General features: G+C 48.7%; 1 protein-coding gene across 1 annotated transcript; it reads right to left on the bottom strand.

The window, feature by feature from the left end:
* Positions 1–2,805: 2,805 nt before the first annotated feature.
* Lin28a (lin-28 homolog A) lies at positions 2,806–14,868 on the bottom strand. Its single transcript, XM_041653173.1, has 4 exons — positions 14,838–14,868; positions 14,181–14,377; positions 3,893–4,077; positions 2,806–3,022 (listed from the first exon to the last, which is right to left on the bottom strand). Exons 1-4 carry the CDS (start codon positions 14,866–14,868, stop codon positions 2,806–2,808), a joined length of 630 nt encoding a protein of 209 aa, XP_041509107.1.
* Between the last annotated feature and the right edge of the window lie 12,491 nt (positions 14,869–27,359).

Below are 27,359 nucleotides of genomic sequence, written 5' to 3'. Positions count from 1 at the left end.
CCAAGGTGGGGATTATGCGGAGAGAAAAGCATCCTAAATATCTGAGGAGAACAGTTTGAGTACCAATAAGTCTTTATTTTCCCAAGGAAGAAGGGAAGGGAAAGTCAGCACGTGTTACAAAATGATTATACGATAGGAATATAAGTACCCGGGTACAGTAAAAGTCAACCATGAAATAAACACCCCCGTGGTGGGGCCACCAAAGCCCAAGGGGGCTCAGTCTCCTGCAGTTCAGGACAGAGAAGGGATCAGGGAAAGGACAGACAGACAAGTACACACTTTCCCCACCCCTCCGTGAATTTCCCATAAATTCAAGATTTCTCACAAAGCTTTGGTTTCTAGCAGTAAACATGGAGTTACATTCGTACGTCTCCTAGTAACAATCTTGTGGCCACTTTGACATAAGTTTCTTGCACCTGCATTAAGTTCCTGAGTGACTTATACATTCATTTTCCCTTTTCTGGTCTTTAGATGGAAGGCCCCACAATTGCTTCTCTCATAGACTAGGTCGGTTTGATTCATCCAAAGGTGAATCGCACCAAGAAATGGTCTTGCCAAGGAGAAGTGGCTCACCTGCAATGCCTGCATTGAGGAGGCTAAGGCAGGAGGATAGCCAAGAATCTGAGGTTAACCTGGGCTACAGAGAGACCCTGTCTCAAAATAAACAACCGAGATTCTTGGCTGAGTTTGGGAACAAGGGGTAAGTGAGGTTCATGGCTTCCTCAGAATTCTTACATGGGTCTTTCTGTTTCAAGAGTTGTACAGACTTCAAGAAGTAAATGTGTCTAAGTTTTCTTATGAGAGAGAAGAGGGCAGTATAGGAGCGGTTTTAAAGTCAGAGAGTGTAGTCCAGAATGGGAGACAGGGGAAGAGAATATGGAAACCATGTTCCAGGCTCACATTGAGAAGAGGACCCACACTTAGGCTTCATGCTGTCATCTGGTGCAGAACTTTCTGTCAAAGATGCTTTGGCTATTTTTCTCTCAATACAAAAAGTTTTGTAAACAATAAAACCCCAAAAGAACATGAAGACCGACATCCTATTTACACAGCTAGGCCGCCTAGCAGTCACCGACTCTGACAGTGAAGTCCTACAAAGGCCAGACGAACACATCAACTAGGGGGGACAGCATTTGGGGGCGACGAGAAACCAGGATCAGACACACACACACCACCCAATGTGTTCTATTGCATTTGCCCCGTTTCAACACAGTGAGGTAGGTTTGCGGTGATCTCACAGCATGTAAACGAAACCCCCCTTTTTCTCCCGTTAGCTACCAGCCCTATTACACTGCAGCAGGGCAGGACACTTGCTACAGAAGCCTGCACACTCCTTGAGTCTCTCCGGAAGCCAAGATTGGGAAAGGCTAAGGATTCGAGCCCTTGTTTAACGTCCCCACCCCTAAAAAGCAGTGTGGGAATAAGGATGTTGGTTTTAACTTAACCAGAACTCAGTGGCAGGACACATCCTAGCACAAATGAGGCCCCAGGTTCAATCCCAGTATCCAAAACTCAATCAATCAAACAAACAAAAAAAAAACCTCATCCTTACAAATTTGCATTAAAAAACCAAAACCAAAACCAACACTCAAGCATACATACTCACACCCGGCTGTGTATGGCCGGGCAGACTAATCTGGTGAAGGGTGGATTTGGGATGGAAAAATCACTCCTGTGCCTTTCACCTGGCCCAGCCTTTTGAGATCTCTGAACCAGCTTTTCCTGTTTAGACTAATTTCCTATCTCTTGCCAAAATCTGAGACCAAGTCATGTGCAGCTTAATAAAATCCTAGCCTCCTGCGAAACATTTTAAGATGGACAGAGGTTTTAAGGACTATATGGCAGAAAAGCCGTCTGTAACCGGCAGAAATGAGGTAGTTCAATAGGCTGTGCATTCCAAATGGTTGGTCTCCATGGTGATCGAAACAAAAAGTGTTCCTGCTGTGCAGACCTGGAGCTGCCGGCGGACTTATCCCTGAGATTGCTCATGTACCTGAGAACACAGTGCAGGAATGAGGGCCTTAGATTAAAATATACAAAAATACAAACCGATTATTTATATTAAAAAAAAAATTAAAACGCACAAGATACGTCATTCGCACACAGATAGTGCAGTTAGCCTCCTGGAGAAAGTGGGACCCAAGGTGCAGTTACCCAAGGGAGTAAATAAATTAAAAATCACACTGGCCAGTGAAAAGAGCTGGGAGTGAGGTAGAACAGCAGGTTATCCCCAACCCTCTTTGCTGCCATCACAACCCACTGCCAGATACCCCCGTTCCTAGCACCACACCCCAGGAAGGGGTTGAGTATGCAGGATGTGGAAAAAAAAAAACAAAAACAAAAACAAAACAAAACAATAAAACCCCTTGCCTGGCTCCTGAGAGTCCCTCCCAGAGTGTAGTAGCTGGAGGGTTAGGTTCATTAATGTGGTATTACACTCGCTTCACACCCTGTTGGGCAAGGGAAATATTACACAGCCTTCTACAGAAGAACCTTCCTGTCCCAGCCACTTTCAAAAGCATGTCATTTTGGATTAAAGCCTCAGCTAAAAGCATGCAGGTTCTAGGGTGGTTCCCCACAAAAACCTTCACTTGCCTTTAGATAAAGCATGGTTGGAGTTTCCATCGCCTCCCCCTTTCCCCCCACCAAGGGAAGACAGGGTGATACTGGGAACCCCGGCCTGAGATACATGGCAGTGCCAGCTACCCGCAACCCACCCTATCCCCACTTTCTCCACTCTGCCTGATTGATGCCTCCTCAAACTCCCCCATAGCAAAAGAATAGCCCCCCCCCCACTCCTGTGCCTCAATTCTGGGCTTCTGGGAGCAGGGCAGGGCTGTGGATCTCTTCCTCTTCTTCCCGGAAGTAGGCAGGCTTTCCCTGAGACGTGGGGGCCTGCTGGGCCTTCAGTGGACAGGAGGCCACCATATGGTTGATGCTTTGGCAGAAGTGGCACTTCTTGGGCTGGGGCGGCAGCTTGCATTCCTTGGCATGATGATCCAGACCACCACAGTTATAGCACCTGGCACAAGACGGAATGGTAAAGGTGAGGGAAACATGGGAAGAAGTTTGAAGCCCCTTAAGGGATGACACCTTCATCCATGTTCATCACTGTAACCACCTTTCCCTTTATTATGCCCTTTCTAGATCTACCCGATGACCTTCAGACTCACATCAGCTGTGGCACACAACTTGATGGGTGGATGAGCCCTCCCCTGGGTCCCACTGAACCAGCTCTTCAACCCTAGTTTTTATTTTCATTTCGGGTCAAGGTTTCATTATATAGTCCTGCCTACTACCCTTCAACTGGTGGCAGTCCTTTTTTGTCCCTGCTCAAGTCCTGCATGTTCCACCAGACCTGGTTAAGGAAAGGATTTTCTTCCTTTCCTTTGGTGACAGGATCTCTCTGTATATCCCTGGCTGTCTTGGAACTCACTCTGTAGACCAGGCTGGTCTCCAACTCAGAGATCCACATGCCCCTGCCTCTGCCTCTGTTAGTATTAAAGGCATGCGCCATCACCACCAAGCTAAGAGTTTCTAAAGCCAAATTAATATTACCTCTTTAGAGCTAAGAGGTTTTAAGCCCCATAGGAAAAACGCACACAGTAAGCAATTGGCGAGCTGGTAAGGAAACAGTAGATAACATATGATAACATATATGTAACATCTTACACCGCCGCTCCCATACATATTCATGGTAGCCTTTGCTTCTAAAGTCAGTATGGACAGGCAGCGTCACTCCTAGCAACAGAAACTAGCCCGAGGACAAAGGGAGTTGCAAGCAACCACTGACTGCATCGCCGAAGCTTAAATTCACTGGTAACGGGGTTCAGGTGGGACCTGTGGGAGCACCATCCTGAGCAACTTCTACAAGCCGCCTTCTGAGCCATACCTGTCTCCTTTGGATCTTCGTTTCTGTGTGTTCTTCCCCTTTGGCCGCCGCTCACTCCCAATACAGAACACTCCACCAGGGCCAGTGACACGAATGGATTCCAGACCCTTGGCCGACTTCTTAAAGGTGAACTCTACGGCCTCCCCCTCCTTGAGGCTTCGGAAACCCTCCATGTGCAGCTTACTCTGGCAAAGGGAAACGCAAGATGTTACTGTAAGACAAAACTGCGAACATTTACCTGTTGCGTGAGACAGGAACCCATTTCACAGATGAGAAAACAGCCCACGCCTGTCACCCAATCGTAGGATCACCACAAGAACAGCAAGCAATCGCCTCCATTCTTAGGAAATACACATTAAGATACTTAAACAGAAACATACTTAATGCTATATTTATGGTTACTAAAGTGGCTTGTTTGTGGTGGCATAAGGCTCGAATCCCAGCACTTGGGGGACAGACGCAGATGGATCTCTGAGGTCGAGGTTAACCTTACCCATGCATCAGGATGAGTTCCAGGTCAGCCAGGACCATAGTGAGGCCCTGTCTCTCCCCACCACAAGCATACCCCGCCAATAAAACATAAACAAACAAACAAAAAACACAGAGAGATAAAAGGATACAGTAAAGAGGGCAAAATGTTAATGAAAGAATCTGGGGGAAAAGACTGAGAATATGTCTGTCTATTCCTGTAATCTTTAAATCTGAAATCATGAAAATGTTACTGAAAACTGATGTCAGTTTCAGGGCAAGGATTAAAATGGAATGTCATGGAGAGATTCCAGGAATGTGTTGAGAAGCTAAGAGGCCTGGAACTCCATCTGTTGAGCAGGCTGACCCTAACTCAGATCCACCTGCCTCTGCCTCTGCCTCCCAATTGCAGGGATTAGAGGCGTTCACCACCATCCCACCACTGTCCAGCTCAAAATATATCTGGAGGAATTAAATACCTATTTGGTAAGAATAAGAATGGCAAGCCAGCATTATTGACACAGCACTAATCTCAAGGCTCAGGAGAGAGGTTGAAACAGGAGGAAGACAGGTTCAAGGCCAGCATGGTCTCAAAACAGAGAAACAAAAAGTCAGATACAATCAGACAAATCTACAAGAAGCTACTACTTGGGGGGGGAAAACTAAACACATACTAGTGTACCAGGTATGGTGGTACACCTCTAGCCACCCCACAATGCCAGCACTCAGAGGCCTGGGCAGAAAGCACTGCTGGAGACCAGCCTGGGCTGCACGGCTTCTTCAAGGTCATTTTAAAAAGGAAGCTGGCAGGGTGTGGTTCAGTGGGTAAAGTCAGTTGCTGCCAAGCCTGAAAATTTAGTAAGCTCAGTCTCTGGGCCCATGAGATGGAAGGACAGATGTGGTCTTCTGACCTCCACATGTGCCATGTGTACTATATACACCCAGGTATACACAAATTAAAAAATACAAAAGCCAACAGGTTTTGTTGTTCATGCCACATTTTGGTACCTCATCTGGGTACATTTTTGGATGAATTAATGAAGTATGGGTTTCTGGTTTTTGAGACAGGGTCTCACTATGGGGTTCATACAGGCCTCAAATTCATGATTCTCCGGGAATGAATTAGATTTTTATCTTTTGACACCTGTGTTGCCCAAACTGCTCTCAGATTTGTCAGCTCCAAAGTCTCCTGCCTCTTGATCAGCTGGGGCCACGTGTGCACACCCAGCAACAAGGAAACAGACAGTCAACTACTTGATTGTGAATGATGATCACGTCCGAAATAAAGACTTAGTGCAGTTTGCAGAGTCCAGCTCCTTTAAAAAGGAGCCCGATGCTCACGGTTGCCACCATTAGCACAGACCAGACCCTACTGTTTATTTCGGGAGGTAGCACTTCCCAGAACAGTCTCTACACAGCTGGAACTAGAGTAAGCAGCTCAGTGTGCAATCACTTTAAAAGGCCCTCACCTAGAACACAGGACTCAATGGTAGAGTGTGCTCAGAGAGCAGTCAGTGGCTCTCACTTCCAAGAGAAAAAATGCTTGGTAGTGCATTCCTTTGATCCCAGCAGAGGCAGTGTATCTAAGGCCAGCCTGATCTACACAGATGGTTATCTAGAGACCCTCTTGCCAGCACACAAACACGCACAGAAAAAGGACATGAGCTCAGAGAAACAAAGGGACCTCTGTGCACCTAGCCAGGACCATCAGCATTAACGAGGTCCACTGGTATTCTAGCTGGTAGAATACTTCACACTAGGACTCTAGGAAAATAAGCGAGAAAAAAAAATCCTATTAGCCAGGTGGGGGACAAATTCCTCCATCATTCTAACTTTTGGGATTTTTTTTGGGGGGGGGGATTTGTTTTTCAAAACAGAATTCTCTGTGTAGCCCTGGCTGTCCTTGAACTCAGAGATCTGCCTGCCTCTGCTAAAGCTGCGCCTCACCAGCATCCGACCTAGCTTTTGTTTTAATTTAGTTGATAGTACACAAACCAGACCTCCATCTAGGGTGTTGGTGAAGAAGAGCACAGACTTGGGCGACATACCCATCCTCCAGGCTGAATGAGGTCTTAAGTGTCCTCAGCAAAATAGGTAAGTCCTGGTTTCTTTTTTTTTCTTTCTTTTTAAGACAGGGTCTCACTATGTAGCCTTGACTGGCCTAGAACTCACCATGTAGACCTGTCTACCTAGAACTCAAAGATCTGTTTGTCTTTTTTAAAAAATATATTTATTTATTATGTATACAATATTCTGTCTGCATGTATGCCTGAAGGCCAGAAGAGGGCACCAGACCTCATTACAGATGGTTGTGAGCCACCATGTGGTTGCCCGGGAATTGAACTCAGGACCTTTGGAAGAGCAGGCAATGCTCTTAACCTCTGAGCCTTCTCTCCAGCCCGATCTGCTTGTTTTGTTTTTTTTGTTTTTTGTTTTTCGAGACAGGGTTTCTCTGCGGCTTTGGAGCCTGTCCTGGAACTAGCTCTGTAGACCAGGCTGGTCTCGAACTCACAGAGATCCGCCTGCCTCTGCCTCCTGAGTGCTGGGATTAAAGGCGTGTGCCACCATCGCTGCCCCGCCAATCTGCTTTTAAGTGTTTATCCTGCTAAGTAGTCCACGCTGGCCTTGAACTGGAAATCTTTCACCTCAGCCTCCTGAAGGCTGGAATTAACAGATTAGGCCTAGAGTAGACATCATAAAGCAAGCAGGCCATTTCAGCCTAAACAAAGTCCAGATTCTGAAGGGCATGGACTTACTAACCTTGCATGACTATTTGTAATTATTGCATCACAGAAGATATATTCTTTCAATTTTTATAAAGGGTGCTTGGGATTGAACCAAAATCATACACATGCTAAGCATACTCCACCCGGGTCTCTCCTAGTGTTTCACACCCACAGAAACAGGCAGGGATGGTGACTTCCTAACCCCCTGCTTCAATCTGATGTGAGCAAGGGGGGAAAAACTTAAAAAGGAAATACAAGTATTATAATGTTCAATAGGACCCACCTCTCAGGCCCCAGTGCACAGAAACCACCCAAAAACCAAGAGGAGCTAGCAAGGGAGGTACCTGGGGAGCCAGACCAACACACTGCCTGGGCGGGCGATTCCAGCTGTGATCCAGCTGGTTAAGAATTGAGTTTAGGAGCTTGTTCCCTCCTTTCTCATTTGTAAAATGGAGTATACCCTGACTTCATGGTGAGGCTGTGAGGTTTTACACATGAAAAGCAGCTGACACTCCACCAGCCACGGGAGAGCCTCTAAGAGGACCAATTATCTTTCAGACTAGAGGGAGACAGGGTACCAGTAAGAGCCAAGTGTTGGGATGCTCAGATTAACTCTGCTTTTATTACTAACCATTCTTGGGAACTCAAAACAAAACAAAAAAACTCAACCCAGCCCCTCTCTGAGATCCAGCTTTGGGAGAACACCACCTCCCTCTTCTACCCACTCTTAAGACTTGTGAGACCGGGTGGGGGGTGGGGGGTTGGGGGTGGGGGGTTGGGGGTGGGGGGGGTGGGGGGGTGGGGGGCGGGCGGGCAGTACAAATGGTAAGGGAAGGAGACTGACGAACCCCCTCAGCTCCTCCACCACTAGAGATCTGCTTAAGACCGCCCCTGCAAGCACCTCAACAGAAAGGCTGGGCAGGATTTAAACTGGTGGTCTCCAGGGGTGGCTGCCTATCCCCCTCCCCCCACTCCTTTCTAAAACATAGTTTGAATTCTTCCCTTATCAGATAGGTAAATCAGTGTGCAGCCCCACCAAGCCAGACTCCCAGGGCCAGCATCTAAAAGGAGCCTGGAAATTCTTCTTCCACCCCCAACCACACACAAAGCAGGGCCCCGCCTCTCTCCCCATCTCCTCAAAAAAAAAAAAAAAAGAAAAAAGAAAAAAAAAAAAAAAGCAAAGGCCCTGGGGGGGAGGGGCATGGCCTGAGCTCCCCCAATAGAGCCCTGCCCCAGGGAACAAAGGGTTGACACTGGTTGGTTCTGGTGGTCGGATTCCTGGAGTTCCAAGGCACAGATCCCCCTAGGATGGCTCTCTCCCACCCTCCCCCACATTCAAATCGGACCAGTTCCTTCCTTCCTCTACACCTTGGTGGGGTGAGAGGAATGGCTTCAGAACCTCTCCTCCAGTCAGACCCCAGGAAGGGGAAGTTTGCTAGTCAACTAACAGTCATCTTCTCTCTGCCCCCCACCCCAGCACCCTCCCTGTGCCTCCAGGATGGACTAATAAAGAGGACGCTTCCCCTAAGGCGCCTTCTGTCAAATCCTTCCCGCAGCAGATAAATATTTCAAGGGGAAGAGGGCTAGGAATCCCATTCTCCTTTCTCCAACCTATTGGAGTTAGTCACGTGGGCAGCCTGGTGGTGGGGGAGTTACAGCATTTCTTCCCCCCCTGCTGCTCTTTTCGGTTACACACTTCCTGGCTTTTTCCTTCTGTCCTGAGGAACCCCCACCCGCCACCATATCAAATACCCCAATACCCCAATCAAGTATCAACACCTGACTAAACCCACATATACCGTGTCATCTAAGAAATGTGAGCCAAAAAAAAGTAAGTAAGCAAAGGGTCAGATTGAGCTGTGACTCTCCTGTCTCTTGTGGCTTGCACAAACCATTTCGCTCTGCTTCTTTCTTTGTGGGAGACTTTGCAACAGTTGACCAGGACCAAAAGAAGGGTTTCTCTGCTCTTCTCCAGCACCTCGGGACATTGCAGGTTTGGGTGACCCTATGCATCTCTCTGACCAATTCTAGGTTGAGTAACCAAAATACATATCAATGCTCACTTTAGACTGAGCAGGGTGCTAAACACTCCTGTCAAAATCATGCGGCATTACAACCAGAAGGTTCATAAATGCCTTGAAGGTTAGCGACGTGCTTAAGCGGAGAAATCTGACCGGAAACCCTAACAAAGTGAGGAGACTAGCCCAGTATGTATTTGGGAGTGCCTGGGACAGAAGCTCCAAGGAAGAACTACAGATAAAAATAAGCACCTTGGTCAGAGTATCAAGAAAGGAAGCCGGGCGGTGGTGCCGCACACCTTTAATCCCAGCACTCGGGAGGTAGAGGGAGGCGGATCTCTGTGAGTTCGAGACCAGCTTGGTCTACAAGAGCTAGTTCCAGGACAGGCTCCAGAAACCACAGAGAAACCCTGTCTCGAAAAACAAAACAAAACAAAACAAAAAAAAAAAACAAAGAAAGAAAGGAAGGACAAATGTTGGGCTGACTGCCACGAGCCTGGTCTTGCTGGTAGCAAGGTCCAATAAAGGCAAGTCAGACATCTTTTCTTCTAGCTGTGCTTAATTTAAACTCCTAAATGCCTTTTCATCTGAAAGACTCCACACAGTGGTGACACTCTGGTGTCAAGGCTTCACCCAAGCCTCGCAGGTAGAGGCACAGAGCTTGTTCTAAGGTTAGCTGCCATTCACCTCTGCTAAGCAGCCCAGAACAAATGCTCCTCCGCAGCTCTCCACCAGATGGGGTATCAGCCTGCGCGAGGCTCTGAACGGAGGGCACCTACACCTCGCCTCTTTCCTCATGGTGGTTTTTCCTGGTCCTTCCATTCCTCAAGATGCTGGAGATGCAAGGGCAGCAAGCTCTCTTCCCATCCAACCCCGATCCTCGGCTGTGAGCAAGGAGTGCAGGGTGCGAATGGGAATGAAAAGCTTCCTGAAGTTTATGCCAAAACCATAGAAGAAAAAGCCATCATACTGGTTTCTAACAGCAACACGAAACCATGCTTAAAAGGTCTGTACCATTATGAATGTTTCCTGCTGAAACCTCCCAGGCTTGGACTACACAGGCTTGCTGCTCTTCATGCAGATGTAAGTTTCTCCAAAAAAGAAAAAAAAAAAAAGAAAAAAGAAAAAAAGGAACGTTTGAGCCCTGGCTATGCCTGGCTATGTTTGTGCCTTACACCCTGGAAACCACTGACAGTGCAGGCAGCAACCTCACCATTAACAAGGCAGACAGTTGCCATATTGGAAGCTTTGTTTGGGACGGTGGCAAAGCATCACCCAGGCTGTTCTCTGGAGGCATGCCGCCTCAAAGAGAACACCAAAATATTTGAAGATGCCAAAATAACACACGGGCTTCTTTATACCAACTCTACAAAAACCCGTATTTTTAAGCCACCTTTTCCCACTGACATGGGAATGACAGGTAGTGTTCCTGGGCTTGAATCCAAGATGATCTTAATGGAGCCAAAGTTCTGGGGTTTGGAGTTGTAAGCTGTCAACATGTACCCCACAAATACTCATGGCACACTATACGGGGCCAAGCCATGGTAATCAGCCCAGAAAGAAAGCAGTCTTATCTACCACCTTCCCTGTCCTCTGGTGAAGACACTGTCTACTCCTGGTCCTCCAGATTCCCTCACCTGTTTTCATTTCCATAGTCATTCATTTAGATCAAGAATGCAGTATAGCCGGGCGGTGGTGGCGCACGCCTTTAATCCCAGCACTCGGGAGGCAGAGGCAGGCGGATCTCTGTGAGTTCGAGGCCAGCCTGGTCTACAAGAGCTAGTTCCAGGACAGGAACCAAAAGCTACGGAGAAACCCTGTCTCGAAAAATAAAAAAAAGAATGCAGTATAAAAATCACCTAGACAGTCAAGTTCTTCTCTTGACAGGATATTCACAACGGTCAATCCATGCAATGTTATAAATCAGGAAGCCAAGATCCTACACACTGTCCCACAACCCAAGTTTGGTATCCTAGCCTCAGGTATGTGGTGTAGGTCTAAGTCATTGTGGCTTAAGCAGTTTTAGCTTCAATTTCTGTGTCAATATTGAATTTTTGTTCAAACACAATGTATAGTTCATTATGGTCTTCACCTGGGCCAGATGGTAGCTGTGCACACCCACAATTCCAACACTGGAGATACATAGGTAGGAGGATGGAGGCTAGCCTGTGCTACAAAAGAGCCTGCCTTAGCAAAAAACTATGTTCTGAAAAAATGCTGAAAACCAATACTTCCTACAAATCTTGGTGGCCTACATTTTGGGCCACAGGAAACCAGACTTAAACCAAAACTTAAAGTGGTCGGCGACTTCCCAACCATTTTTGATGACTATATAGATATCTGGCAAGATACGGAGACTAGTCTAATCAATTCCTGCCATAGATTTCAAGATCTAAAGGGAGCTATGGCTGAACCTAATGGGTATTAGACAAACCTGTGTCATAGCCTGATCTGCCTACTCTTCTCCTGTAAACAGGATGAGGTATATGCAGATCAGACAGAGGAGAAGGCCAAGGCAAAGAAAGGAGTGTCACCAAACTATAGGTGAGCTTGGCTAAAGTGACTCCCAGGCCTGCCTGTACTACAGTGTAAGCTGCTGCCCCAAAATGTAAGAATGTTTGGTATGTGGATCAGCAGGAGGGCAGTCTCTAACAGGGTGCTGAGAACCTATCCCCTCACTCTCAGAAGGGTTGATCCTGAGCCCCTCCCTTTCCATGGCATGACAAATGTCTTGAGTTTCTTTCCTCCCTTCCACCCCAACGCCAGAACATAAAGTTCCATTAAACACTTCTTCCTCTGCCTCGCGGACACTCGCCTGAAGTAAACAAGTTTCAGAGATTACCTGTGTCTACAACATTCCTCCAGCACGGATAACTCGGGTCACCAGCCTAAATTACGCCAGAGTGTGGGCGCCAGAGTGTGGGACGAGCCCGTGCAACCTCAGGCTGCGGCAAAACACCAATTACAGTGAGGGGAGAGTGCAGGTTAGAGAGGAACATCTCCAAATATGGGTGCCAGCCGGGAGCTGGGGCCTTTAGTCCCAACATCCAGGAGGCAGAGGCAGGCAGATCGAGTTAGAAGCCAGCCTGATCTACAGAACAAAGTCCAGGCCAGCCACAGTTAAAGACAGTGAAATTCTGTACCCTCCCCCCCACCAAAAAAAAAAAAAAAGGAGAAAGAAAATATAGGAAACCAAACACACAAAAACTTCAAATTTGGGCTGGTGGACATAGCTCTCCAGGCTGGTATGTACTGACTGCTCCCCCCCCCCACACACACACACATGCTCCTGAGTCCCTATTGCTATGATCCTAAGGCTAAGTCTGGCACACCACCAAGGAGTCTTAGCCTTTGGAAGGAATCAAGAAAGCTTTGCACCTCCTTTATATCCCAGCCTCCCCAAATTGGGAAAACTGTCCAGCCCATCTCCAGACCAGGAGAGATCTGAATCGCTGTGATCTGCTAAATGGGAGAGTGAGGGACGGCTTGCCACCCGCGGAGGAGGGCCATTCAAAGAGGGTTCCTGCAATAAAGTGATTTAATAGATCTAAAGAGGCCAATTCCCTTCTCTCTCACAATTACTTCCTGGGAGTTATCATTCACATATGTAAATGAGATGGGGGGCACAAAGCCACCATCCAGAAACCAGCAGTCTGGTTGTATAGTGATGGGGGGTGGTATTTCAAGGAAGTAGCTAAAGGTACCGCTGTAGGTCCCTTAAACACATGTTCCAGAAGCCCAGCGACCCTAGCACACCAACAGCAGAGCAGAGAGCTGGTCCCAAAATTCCTTCAACACAAATCCACCTAGTTTCCCCCATCAACCTCCTGACTGGAGGGCAATGTTCAGTCTTCACTGCAGCCTCCAACCAGTCGGTCCAGCATCTCCTTCCCCACCCCTCCCCCTCAAGAGCGCCATCCCTCAGGCTCCAACTCTTAATCCCCACATCCTCCTTTCCCCTCCCCCACAGCTCCTAAAGCTAACCTCCCTGAAGTAACCCCTCCCTGCCCGGACCGGGTGTCAAGCTCCAGGGCCAAGGATTAGCAATTTCTTCTCTCCTTAACCACTAACGTGGGAGGCAGGGTAGCAGGAACCTCCTAACCAGCGAGGCTCGGGGAGCACTTGAACAACAGTCAGATGCTGAGAGATAAAGGCGAGTAAGGAAGAGAACCTGGAGACTCTACTATTCCCTTCCTTATTTAGGGTTAGGAATGTTAGGGACAGCAATCAATGGCTGTCTGGGGCCATAAATGCCAAACTGAGGAGAATAGGACAAGAGGCCAGCCTCCTTCCACGGCCTGCCCCTCGACACTGAATTTCACTCCCCACTGCGCTGCCCTTCTTTAACTGAGAACTTGGGATTGCACCGACCCAAGTCTCCTTCCTAGACTGGCCCAGCCAGGAATGAAGGCTTCGCTTAACGTTTTCCTGCCTGGCAGGACCTGGTGGACAGCAGAGGTGCCTGCTAGTTCTGAACCGTAACCAGCCTTCTAGGGGAGCTTTTCAGCCACACGTTCATCCTTCCGGGATCTGCCAAACCTATTCTGGCCACAGGACCTGGCTTTTTAGGTGGCCACCTGACTGAGGTCTGCACTTAAAACAGGGGAAGAGCCTGACTTCGCAGGTTCATGCCCGTGGGAAGGGTGGCAAATCAGCCACACTCCCCTGCCCTGTGAACTACATTCAGACCTTCAGAACTCAAGGCCCTGCATGTGCTTCCCTGGTTGGCCTGCTCGCCCTCCCCCACCGACAAGCACAATACAACCTTAGTTTCTGCCACATGGGGTCACCTCCCTGCCCCCTGCTCCCTTCCCAGGGGAAAAGAGGTAATAGACACGTGGTAAGCCGGAGGGGTTCCCGGAAGGGGGCGGGGAGGGGGTGCTGGTAATCAGTGGTGCCTCCTCCTTGCTCCACCGTAGTTACTCGAAACTCAAAATTGGGGTGTCCCGGCAGATAAGGACGCACAATGAGTGTCCTTTATCGCCTCCAATCCAACAGGAGCGGCCATCAGCCAAGCCTATACATATAACACCCAGTTTTTCTTTTTCCTAGCCAAGTTACTAGAATCAGTCTCACCTGGTGCACAAAGACGTCCACCGGGGGGTCGAGCGCGACCCCGGCGCGGGCGGTCATGGACAGGAAGCCGAACCCCATGCGCACGTTGAACCACTTACAGATGCCGGCCCCGTGCAGCAGCTGCGGCTCGTCTGCCGCCCGAGCCGCGTCAGCCGGCGCCTCCTCGGGCGCCTTCTCCGCTGCCTTGGCGCAGCCACCTGGAGACAGGGAGGGCCAGGTGATCAGCTGGGGGCCATGCCATCGCAGGGCCCTCTCTGGGACCCGTCTGGGAGATCTCGGTGTTGAGCCCGCGATAGACACCCAGGAGGAGGCAGCTACCAAACAGCTGCTAAGAAGAAACCTGTCCAGGCTGCCTCCCCAAGGTTACACCGAGGATGCTGAAGCCCCGAAAGTTTTGCATGTCTTCCCACAACATGTTGCCCGTGCACACGCGGCGGGACAGGCCCCTCCTCTTCTCTCCCTCCGCCCCCACAGACTCGGCGCGCAAGCCACTGGAACACCAGGGTTCCCTGCTCCAGAGATGGCCCCAAGAAGCAGGAGGCCGCAGGGACTTGGGGTCCCGCGAGCAAGTCCGTGGGACACTTTCCCACCTCCCTTCTATTTAGCTCTTGGGCGCCCTGCACCCTAAGGTGTGCCCGCTGAATCGCAAGCTCGAACCTGCAAACTGCTGGTTGGACACCGAGCCCATGGTCGTCGGCTGAGCCCGTGGCCCCGGGCCCCAGGTCGGGCGGCTGCTGGCCCCAGAGAAGTCCGGAGGCAAAGGGGTGGTTCGGAGAAGAGGCTGCTACATCTTCCCCCGCACAATAGCGGTGGGAGGGCCCACGGCTTTTCAAAGGCTCCCAAATTCTAAAAGACAATGACCCAACCCCCCGCGGGCAGCCCCCTCCCCTCCCCTCTCTCATTACCCCTCCCTTTCCCTCCGGCTCTGGCTCCCGCCCTCCCCCACTGCTCTGGTCTCTGACACCTCTGGGGTGTCCCTTCCCAGAACCTTGAGATTTGACACCCCCTCCACATACGCATATCAGGACAAGGGGGTCTTTTGCCCTAGGAGTCTTTAGTACCCCAGAATTTAGGGTACTGCACTTTAAGGACTCAATGCGGGTACCTGAAGCAGACACAGGTGGGGGACCTGGGGGGGGGGAGTAGTTTTATAACCACGTGACCACACACACAGGTGGGGGACGGGGGGGGAGTTTTATAACCACGTGACCACACACACTCTTTCCCCCCCAAACCCCCCCCCCCCGGGCAGATAATTATACATTCCAGAGAGTTGGGGGAGGGAGGTGTGAGCCTGTTGGCGCTGTCCAATCAGAAACACAAACCACCTGTCAAGGGAGAAATGGATGAGCCCTCCCCCAGCCCCTCAGCGCCCCTCCCCCCTTCCCCCTCAGGCCTCCGAGCTGACCCGGCTGCTTGGCGCTGACCTGCTCTCACCCCCCACCCCCGTGTGCTTAGATAGACCTGGAGTTCTGGGTACTAGGAAGCCAGAATATGGGTGCAGGGAGGCGGCAGGAGACCCCACAGAGCTGATCTCTCTTGACCTAGGCGCTGCCTCTCAAACTCAGCCTGCCTCTGACTACAAATAGATGTCTGCATCTCCAAAGTCTCAACATCAGTTCCTCTGGGTTTGTCCCAATCAGAAACAAGCTGCTAGTTGATTTGTGCAGAGAATCCTTTGCTTCCTTCCCAGCCTGCATCTAAAGTTGGTCCTAGGTAGAGAGCTTCCTGGGAGAGCATGGGGGAAGCCTGGACGAGTGTCCTCTGATAACTGCCTCCTCATCCTGTCCGGCGCGTCCCGTCCTGTCCCATCCCTTGCTGGCAGAGGGTAATACTGTGGGTGGAGGCACTTCCTCCAGTACCCGGGACACTCTGCTTCCCAGACCCTCCTGCCCTCAGTCACCTTCCTAAATTGCGCTCCCCTCCGGGTAGCGTGGCTGGTGGAAGGACTGGATAGGGAGGTTTCTCATTTGAAGAGGTAAACTCCCTACTAGAAGATAAAGAGGGTGGACCGGGGGGGGGGGGGGGGGTGGCCACTGCCCTGGTCAGAGATGGACAATGGCCCGGGGCTCAGTGCACGGCCCTGGCCCTGCCCCTTCACTTCCGGTGCTCAGTTCAAACTGGACAATGCCAGCTCCGGTCAGTTCCCCTCCCCCACCGCTACAACCCATTTAAAGGGACAGAGCCTGCTTTCAGGGGCATTCGCTTACCCTGAATTCAGGCTTCTCCATGAATGTGTAGAATCTCTTGTGGTTCACACGCTGCAGCTGTGTGCGTGTTGGTGCACACTCATGGGCACGTGTGCATCTAAGAACGAGAAAAAAGATAATGGAGTTAGGGAGGAGAATCAGTAACTATGAAGAATATTTTCCTCTTCCCTAGGAAGTGCTTTGCACGAGACTAAAGTTTTGAGCGTAAAATGTATGAGATAGGACTTTGGAGGATTTTAAAAAAAAGACTCTGGTGAGCCTTCTGTTACTTAGCTAAAAAACATAAGTATCATTAACAGTGCCCTATTCCCAATGGGACTGGTAAATCTTTACGGAGTGTAACAACCGAAGCCCTCTATTTGCATAACCCGCTCCCGTGAATCAGTACCTACTCCCTGTACCTCTTCTCCTGAGCTTCAGAAGTCGGTGGCTGAGGTCTTCTGAAGGGATGTAGAAAAAGAAGGCAAGCGCTCAGGTTTCTCGGTGACACCAACGTGGTTGGGTTCCCCCGCAGGCGCGATCAGTTGCTCTGTCCAGGGTCCTGAGGGAGTCTGTAGCTCTGTCCTTGGTGCTGAAAACGCTTCCCAGTTTCCTGCCTTGAGAACTTTCTTTGTTCTCGCCTCCAAGTCCTTCCCAGAATGCCTGGTTTCCCTTTTCTCAGAAAGCCTGAATGTCTCCTGGCACACATGAGGCAAATAGAATCTTTCTTTTGTCTTTTTTTCCCCTCCAAACAGAGTTTCTCTGTTTAATAGCTCAAGTTGTCCTGGAACTCGCTCTATAGACCAGGCTGGCCTCAAACGCCCAGAGATCCGCCTGCCTCTGCCTCCCGAGTGCTGGGATTAAAGGTGTGCACCACCACCACCGCCTGACTTTATTTTTGCTTTTTATTAAAACAAGGCCTTGCTACATGCTGGCCTCAATGACACTGAAATTCTTCTGCCTCTGCCTCCTTAGAACTGGGATTACAGGTGTGTGTCACCTGCCTGGCTCAATCTTTCTTTTACATTTTATTTTATTGTATTTGTGTTTATGTGTATTTATATGCCATGCATGTTCTGCTGCCCTTAGAACCCAGAAGAGGGTGTTGGATTCCCAGGAGCTGAAATGACAGGTAGTTGTGAATCACAAATGTGGGTTCTGGGAACCAAATTAAGGTCCTCTGGAAGAATAATCCGTGCTCTTAACCATGGAGCCTTCTCTCTAGCCCTGAATATTTCTTGAATACTGAAGAGGAAATTTCTAGAAGTAAGTGATTCTGTTAGAGGATTGCAGGCATTGCAAGCTCACCTTTAGAAAAAAACAATGTTCAAGTCAACTCACGTGATCATAAAGATATTATCTTTGAATATGATAGTTTATTTACTAATAATTATAAATTAATTCCATTATTGAAAATTACCTTTTGAGAGCCAGGCGATGGTGGCGCACGCCTTTAATCCCAGCACTTGGGAGGCAGAGGCAGGCGGATCTCTGTGAGTTCGAGACCAGCCTGGTCTACAGAGCTAGTTCCAGGACAGGCTCCAAAGCCACAGAGAAACCCTGTCTCGAAAAACCAAAAAAAAAAAATTACCTTTTGTTTTTCAGTTTGGGTTTTGAATTTGTTTGTTTGTTTTTGAGTCAGGGTTTCCCTCTGTAGCCCTGGCTCTCCTGGAACTCTTTCTATAGACCAGGCTGGCCTCAAACTTACAGAGACCCGCCTGCCTCTGCCTCCCGAGTGCTGGGATTAAAGGCGTGTGCCACCACCGCCTGGCGAAAAGCACTTTTTTAAAATTATTGTTTTGAAGCAGCGGTATTCCCTGTAGCCCAGGCTGGCCTCAGGCAGACTGTATAGCCACAAAAAACTTTGGAGTCCTAATTCTCTGCCTGCATCTCCCACATGCTGAGATCCCAGGCGTGCACCACCACACCACCTTTATGCTTTCCTGAGAGCACAGGTGCATTGACATTGCCCGTTTATGTTACAACTCTGTGATCTGGGGCAACTTTCTTACTCTCTCTGTGCCTCAGCTTCCTGCCCTGCCTGGGGGAGATATTGAGAATACCTTGGTGCTCAGAGACGTTGTGAGAATGAAGGGCAGGGACTAGGTATTCCAAGGCAATGTTTTCATAATAGTACCTTGTTGGGGAATATTGTTTTCAGGTGTGTGTGACTTTGTTTAGCTGCACTTGATTAACTGTGAAGCTGTGATTCTTTGCCTGTCTGAAACACCTGATGGTCCAATAGCGTGGCAGAAACAAGGATAGGCGGAGCTAGCAGGCAGAGAGTATAAAAAGAGAAACAAGGAGGGGAAAGAGGAGCAAACGAGAGAACAAGGAGGGGAGGATAACAGGGGCCAGCCGCCCAGCTACACAGCAAGCCACAGAGAAAGAAGTAAAGAAAGGTATACAGAAATAGAGAAAGATAAAAGTCCAGAGACAAAAGGTAGACGGGATAATTTAAGTGGGCAAGAAACAAGCCAAGCTAAGGCTTGTCAATCATAACTAAGAATAAGCCTCTGTGGGGCTGGAGAGATGGCTCAGCAGTTAAGAGCATTGCCCGCTCCTCCAAAGGTCCTGAGTTCAATTCCCAGCAACCACATGGTGGCTCACAACCATCTGTAATGAGGTCTAGTGCCCTCTTCTGGCCTGCAGACAGAATATTGTATACATAATAAATAAATAAATAAATAAATAAATAAATAAATAAATACATATTAACAAAAATGATAATCTAGTATGGTTAGTTATATTAAAAAAAAGAAAGAAAGAAAGAAAAGAATAAGCCTCTGTGTGTGATTTATTTGGGAGCTGGGTGGCGGGCCCCCCCAAAAGCAAAAGAGTAAAACATCATACAACAGTACCTGACATGTGGTTTTTAATTCCTTAAGTCATTACTATTATAATGGGGATGCCGCTCAGTTGGGAGATGCACAGGGTCTCGAGTTTGAGCCCTAGAGCCAAGGCCTGGGCTTGATACACAGGCCCTCATAAAATTGGGCATGAGGCTGAAGAGATGCCTGCTCTTCCGGAGGACTGGAGTTCGATTCCCAGCACCTACAGGATGATTCACAGCCATCTCTAACTGCAGTCCCAGGGGATCCAATACCCTCTTCTGGCATCTGCATCTCACACTCACGTCAATCTTCCTATCGCAGCATCCTGAATGCTAGGATTACATGTATGAGCCAACACACCCAGCCTGAACAGGTTTGAATTGAAATAAGATAACATCATCAAAATAGTCCTAATCCTCATTTTCCTCAGCTATCTTTGTAAGTTCTCTTCCCAGAACAGCTGAGTGGAAAGCCCTGGCCATCTACTAACACAAATGATACTGTGCCCTCGAAAAAAACTATTCCCCCAATGTGTCCCATAAGATACCTGTCCCACCAGCTGTGCGCGCGCGCACACACACACACACACACACGTGTGCGAGTGCACTTGTGCATATCTCTAAATCTCAGTATCTCTGAGATAGGGAGGCAGAACACACACACAAATGCATGTGTGCATATCTCTAAATCCCAGTACCTCTGAGAGGGAGGCAGAATTTGAAGCTCAAGGCCAGCCTGGGCTACATGAGAACAGTGTCTCAAAAGGACAAAACAAGCCGGGCGATGGTGGCGCACGCCTTTAATCCTAGCACTCGGGAGGCAGAGGCAGGTGGATCTCTGTGAGTTCGAGACCAGCCTGGTCTACAGAGCTAGTTCCAGGACAGGCTCCAAAGAGCCTTTGATGCATCGCCCCATGCTTTAAAACAGACCAGTGAGGCGGGAGATACAGGGCAGTGCCTATGAGCACATGCAGAACTCTAAGCTTGGTCCCCAGGACCACATAAGCCTGTTATGGTGGTGCGTGTGTTATTTAACAGTTTCCTCCCAGATCAAAACATTCCCTTCTGCAGGGGAGCTCCTGACACAGGAAGGTAAACAACTAAAAGAAATGCTTCAAGAACGCCCTGAAACTGACTAGATTCACCAAGCCTCTCCCTGCTCCAGTAAACAAAGAAGTCTCTGAGGCCAGACAGCTGCCTGGGAGAAGCAGAAACCAGTCAGCTCTCTGCAAGAGATTTAGACCAACAGAGCCCCTTGGAAAGAATACTCTCCAACCTGTTGAGCTGCCTGCAGGCTGCACGGTGTGCTCCAGGTCCCCCAGTTTTGTGAGCTCCAGGTCCCCCAGTTTTGTGAGCTGTCAGCCACGCTATGATGGGTCTTTGCCATGCAGCTGGCATTCTGTCATTTCTGCCCCTGTAAGTGACCCCTCACCTGCAGTCCTCCTATAAGTAGCCCCAGTAAAACTCGGTTCACCAAGTTGACTTTGGTGAGCTGTGGGGATGTCTGTACTTCAGTTCATCATGGGCTCCCTATCTGGGGTGAGTAGACAAGTGTGTTGTGTCTTCCCAGGAAAAGCTTTCTCACACAGGAGTATCCGTGACCCCAGTGCTGTGAACACGAAGACGGGGGGTCAGGAGTTCAAAGTCATCATTTACTGTATTTGAGAACTTGACATTAAAAACAACCCAGTTAAAGTATTATCCAGAAAGCAGTGTATTACTCACGTTTCCTGTGCAGTGTGAAACACTCCGTGCTTCATCAAGAAAGATCTAGAAGGGGCTGGAGAGATGGCTCAGAGGTTAAAAGGATTGCCTCCTCTTCCAAAGGTCCTGAGTTCAATTCCCAGCAACCACATGGTGGCTCACAACCATCTGTAATGGGGTCTGGTGCCCTCTTCTGGCCTGCAGCATACACACAGACAGAATATTGTATACATAATAAATAAAAATTAAAAAAAAAAAAAAGAAAGATCTAGAAGATGGCTCGGCAAGAAAACTGCCACCCAGCCTACTGATTTGAGCTTGATTGCTGGGACCCACAAGGGCAAAGGAGAGGGCTAAGTTCCAAAAGTTATCTTCTGATGTCCACAAGTGTACCCACGTACATACACACATACGTGCGTACACTGAAAAGAAAAAAATGTCATTGTTATTTTAAAATGAGAAGTCAGTGTGGCCGCACACACCTTCAATCCCAGCATTTGGGAGGCAGAGGCAGGTCTCTGTGAGTCTGAGGCCAGCCTGAGTGAGTTTCAGAACAGACAGGACTGTAGAAAGAAACCTTGTCTCAAAAGACAAAAAAAAAAAAAAAAATTAAAAATTACCAGTGGAGCCGGGCGGTGGTGGCGTGCGCCTTTAATATCAGCACCCGAGAGGCAGAGGCAGGCAGATCTTTGTGAGTTCGAGGCTAGCCTGGTCTACAAGAGCTAGTTCCAGGACAGGTTCCAAAGCCACAGAGAAACCCTGTCTCAAAAAACAATATATATATATATATATATATATATATATATATATATATATATATATATATATAGCAGTGGAGGATATGGAAGTACATATCTTTAATCCCAGCACTCAGGAGGCAGAGGCAGGTGGATCTCTGTGAGTTCGAGGTTAGCCTGGTCTACAAAATGAACTGCAGGACAGCCAGGGCCAGTAGTGAGGGCCTGTCTCAAAACTAAAAACAGTGGAGAGGCCATCAGGAATGTTTAGTAGGTAAATCACCTGCTGTCCAGCCTGATGACCTAATATCAATCCTCAAGACCCACATGGCAGACAAAATTAACACTGCAAGTTGTCCTGTGACCTTCACATGGGTGCCACAGCATCGCTGAACACAAAGACGCACGCACGCACACACACACGTGCACACAGTAAAATGTCATTAGAAGGGAACATGATGTGTGCAGTTCATCAGCTGACTTACCTAACAGATACTTATCGAGCGTCTACTTTGTACCAGGTGGCACTGTGTGAAATGCTGGGGACACAGCAAGGAGCAGAGAGGTCAAATTCCTGTTTTTGGTCCATCCCTTTCTAGACAAAGGCAGACAGCAAGCGTGGGTTGATACAGGGTGCACTACCTCCAGCCTGTGCATCCCTGAGATCTCTATCTGAGACTATCACAGGTATTTGTTTATTTTTGGGTCAGGGTCTCACCGTGTAAACCAAGTTGGCCTTGAACTCAGAGATCCCACCCGCCTCTGCCTCCTGAGTGCTGGGATAAAGGCGAGCCACTGTGCTCAGCCAAAGACCAGCTTCATTCTTTAAGACTGAAATGAGAGTTGGATTCAGTGGTGACAGATGTGTCTTCCAGAGCTGAAATCCTGCAGCCGTGTGTGTGTGTGTGTGTGTGTGTGTGCGCGCGCGCGCAAGCGTGTGTGAAGAGAGACTCCATCGCTAACTCTAATGAGAAACAATCTGTCCTCGCCCCGTGCTGTCAGCCCCATCCCATTGCAGGGACCAGTGCTTCCTACATCCATCAGGGCTGTGCACCTCTCCCCTTGCAGGCCTGTTGAGTTGGCAGGAGGACGAGCCAGGGGACTTTCATCTGCTCCCCATGCTGGTCCTGCTTCACAGAGCAAGACGCCAGGCACTTGCTTTCACCAATAATGGCTTCATTAGATTGAAAGGAGACGAAAGTGACCTCAATGAAATAGACTTCCTGACCCCAGCTGACCTCTGACCCTCACCCTGACAGCCTCTAAATCTTCTCTTTCTGACACGGCCTCCACAAGAGAAGATGATGAGCACGTATGTGATAGCCGTCTGTCTGTCCAGCGTCGGTCCCTCTCCAGGTAGCCTCTGAAGCAGAGCTTCTGATACCCAGCTGGGCTTAGCTAGTTGCTGCTGCTTTCATGGGTCCTCACCCCGATTCTAGTCCGGACGTGGGGCGGGGGAGGGTTGTCCCAGCCCATCCGGCTGTCATTCACATGTGTCCATTTGTCTGTATCCAGTGGGTGTCATGTACTGCAGAGGCAGGAGGCAGGGTGACTAGCTGAGGACTGTCATTTCCTAAGTGCTCTTTTGACCTGCTCTCCCCTGATCGTGAGACTATGTCATATACCCTGTACTCACTGTCTGTCCTCAGCAGCTCAAACGTGACCCCCATTGTACTAGACAAGGCACAGCCTCAACTGAAGGATCACAAAAGAAGATAACTCCTCTATCAAAGCAGATAAAGTAGTTAACACACAGTATTAATAATCAGTTTGTGTGGGAAGAACTGTAATAAAAGAGATACACCGTGGCCAAGCCACTCCGTTCCTTTAGGCCGCCTCTCTGAGCCATTTCTTTGGAGGAGACTTCCGTATCTCTAAATAATACACATGGATGTCTATTCCTTGATTTATTGGCTCTAGCTCTTCCCTATTGATTTCCTGTTATGATGGATGAGAACTTACCCCTACAGGGTCCCTTCCCCTTCCTCCCAAGTACAGATAAATCACCGTTTCCAGCTAAATTGGTAACTGATGTTTACGTTGTCATGACTATGGAAATGCCCCACAGTGCCTTACCAAGATGCTCCTCTCCTTTTTCGGCTTGGCATTTTCTTTTCCCTTGGCTTTCTAGCCGTCGCCTTTTCCACTGATGGACCCTCACTTACTCTCAGAGGTTCTCTCATTTTCTTTGGCTAAGCCCTCCCGTCTGCAGCCTGTCCCTCTTCCTCCTCCTGCCTGTTCTCTGGCTTGCTTCCCCTGGTCTACTTGCCATGTAGACGAGGCTGGCCTCACACTCAGAGATTCCCCTGAGTACTGGGATTAAAGGCACAATATCGCCATACTCAGCTTTCTGGCTCATACATGAACAGGTTTTGGGTTCAGCATCAAAGAGAATATTCTCTAGTAAGTACCCAAGAAAAGATTTATACTGGAGTAGGCTGGGGTGATGGCCAGGGGGAAAAGTGTTTGCTATTCAAGAATAAGAACCTAAGTTTGAGTCGGGCGGTGGTGGCACAAGTCTTTGATCCCTGCATTCCGGAGGCAGAGGCAGGCAGATCTCCATGAGTTCAAGGCCAGCCTGGTCTACAGAGCAAGTTCCAGGACAGATAGGCACCAGAGCCTCGCAAAACAAAACAAAACAGAACCTGGCTTTGCTCTGTCAGTTTGAGGCCAGCCTGGTCTACTGAGTGAGGTCCAGGATAGGCTCCAAAGCTACAGAGAGACCCTGTCTCAAAAGCAAACAAACAAACAAACAAACAAACAAAAACTCGAGTTTGACTCCCAACACTCACATAAGAAGCCAGGCATCTCAGCATCTGGCTGCAAACCCAGTCAATAGTGAGGGTGTGTGGAGGAGCAGGCAGATCCCTGGTGTTCTCTGGGCGCTGGCCAGGCAGTAAGCTTCAGGCTCAGTGAAAGATGCCTGGAAGCCAGATTTGGTGGTGCACTCAGGAGCAAAGGCAGATGGGATTTCTGTGAGTTCAAGGCCAGCCTGATCTGTATAACAAGTTTCAGACCAGCCGGGACTGCAGAGTGAAAGTGTCCAAAAAAAGGGAAAAGCTATTGAGGAAGAACCTCAGTGTTATCCTCTGCCCTCAACAGACAGACAGACAGACACACACACACACGAGAAAATAAGAAGGGAGAAAGAAATTCCTGGCAGACCTTCTGTGTCCAAGCTTGCTGCAGTATCTTTTGTTACTGTGTTCTGTTTGCCCAGCGCTGAGGGCTGGGGATCAAACCCACAGCCTTGAACGCCCTTCAATGAGGCGAGTGTTCAGCAGCGGAGCTGCATCCCACGGTTTTAGTGTGTGTTCTTTAACACTGTGTTCTGCACACCGTAGCTGAATGAAGGACATTCTGTGGCTAGCGTCGAGGACACTGAAGCTGGAGATGTCTTTTCCAGATTCTGAGTTCTCAGTGGAACAAAACACATGAGTGTTAGCCTTGTTGAAGGCTCACCGTTGGCCAGGTAATGTACCAAATGCTGTATACAAGTTCTCATCTCTCCCAACAAGCTGGATAGTGGTGGCACAGCCCTTTCATCCCAGCACTCAGGAGGCAGAGGCAGACGGATGGATCTCTGTGAGTTTGAGGCCATCCTGGTCTACAGAGCGAGTTCTAGGACAGCCAGGCTACACAGAGAAACCCAGTTTCAACAAAACAACACAAAAACCAACCAACCAATGAAAGTCAACCCTACCAACGAATATTAGCTTTGTGAGTATTGCCATGTCGCTAATGAAGTGGGGAGACACACACTGTCTCGAAAAAAAAAAAAATCTCAAAGCCTGCCCCGGTGACACACGTCCTCCAACAAGGCCACACCTAATCCTTCCTAAACAGTTCCACCAACTGAGAACCAAGCATTTAAATAAATAAACCTATGGGTGCTATCCTCAGTGAAATCGTCACAGATGCATAAGATCATATTCACATTCTCCCCCTCTGTGTTTAGCAGGGCTAAAACTAGTAGAACAGACAGAGGGATAAACACAAATGCATCAACTTGTGATTGGGACACAGCGGAAACTCAGGTGTGTTGTGTGTCATAGCTTCAAAGAGGGGTGGCATTGAGTGAGACCTTGTATAGAGTTTTGTTTTTTTGTTTTGTGCTTCCCGCCCCCCCAGATAGGGTTTCTCTGGTAGCCCTGGCTTTGCCTGCATGTATGTCTGTGCGCCACGTTCATGCCTGGCATCTGTGGAGGTCAGGAGAGGGTATCAGACCTGGGAACTGAGGGAAGCTCGTGGGCCACTATGTGAGTGCTGGCAACTGAGCCCAGGTTTGATCGTCTGCAGGAGCAACAAATGCTCTTGACAGCGAAGCTGCCTCTCTAGCCCACCTGTCTGGCTTTTGAGACAGAGGCACTCTACAACCTTGGTTGCAATAAAATAAAATTTATTTTATTAACTTACCATAATTATTAGTGTGTGTGTGTGATGTAGGGACGTGCATGTAGAAGTCAGAGGACAACTTTTGGAAGACAGTTCTGGGCACTGAACTCAGATCACGAGGCTTTGCACAGTAACTGCTTTAATCGGCGAGGCCGTCTCACTGGCTCTGTGTCACCCTTCTAAGTGCTAGGGGTCACAGGCATGAGCCACCGTGCCTGGCCATGCTTCATCTTTCTTAATCCTTCCTTCCTTCCTTCCTTCCTTTCTCTTTTTTTTAAGACAGGACTTTTCTGTATAGCCTTGGCTGTCCTAGAACTCATTCTGTAGACCAGGTGGTCTTGAACTCACAGAGATCCACCTGCCTCTGCCTTCCGAGTGCTGGCATTAAAGGTGTGTGCTGGCCTCTGTCCATTCCTTATGCTTCAACACAGCTGTCACTTCATCCATTCAGGGATCTCTTTGCCCCGCCCCTCACGTATCCAACACCCTTGCCCAGTGTTCTTTTAGTACTGTGCATGTCAAGACTTGGCATAAATCCTTGTTAAGTGTTTGCAGTGTTTGCTAAGTGAATTTGCCTCTGTTCCCACAGTTAATAATGGCCAAAATTAGGACCTACATTTTTAATTCCAATAATAATAATTTTCATTGTTATTATTATTTTGATTTTTCAAGACAGGGTTTCGCTGTAACTTTGGGGCCTATCCTGGAACTAGCTCTGTAAACCAGTTTGAGGCTGGCCTCAAACTCACAGAGATCCATCTGCCCCTGCCTCCCACGTGCTGGGATTAAAGGTGTGCACAACCACCGCCCGGCTCGAATAATTCTTTTTTGCTATCTCCTAATCTAACCCCTTTTATTGCCTCAACTCCTGTCTGCCTTCCTTAGAATCAGATATGGGCTGAGAGGATGGCTCAGCAGTTAAAGGTGCTTACAGCTAAGCCTAAAGACCCGAGTTCCATCCCTAGCACCCAGTGGTGGCGAGAACTTACTCCTTCAAGTTGTGCTTTGATCGCTGCGTGCAATCTAGGAAGTGAGTACCCCCCCACTCACACATAAACAATAAATAAATAATATAATTTAAGAAAGAATCGGGGGGGCTGGAGAGATGGCTCAGAAGTTAAGAGCACTGGCTGCTCTTCCAGAGGTCCTGAGTTCAATTCCCAGCAACCACATGGTGGCTCACAACCATCTGTACTGAAATCTGGTGTCTTCCTCTGGCATGCGGGCATACATCAAGGCAGAATGTTGTATACATAATAAATAAATCTTTAAAAAAAAAAAGAATCGGATCTGCACATCTGCAAGGGATCTTAAAGTTACA

This window comes from Microtus oregoni, unplaced genomic scaffold, assembly GCF_018167655.1.
Source record: "Microtus oregoni isolate MIOR12 unplaced genomic scaffold, Mior012 000005F_ref0000423, whole genome shotgun sequence".
Lineage (NCBI taxonomy): Eukaryota > Metazoa > Chordata > Mammalia > Rodentia > Cricetidae > Microtus > Microtus oregoni.
The sequence above is the reverse complement of the archived record's forward strand: the minus strand, read 5'-3'. Positions and strand labels throughout refer to the sequence as shown.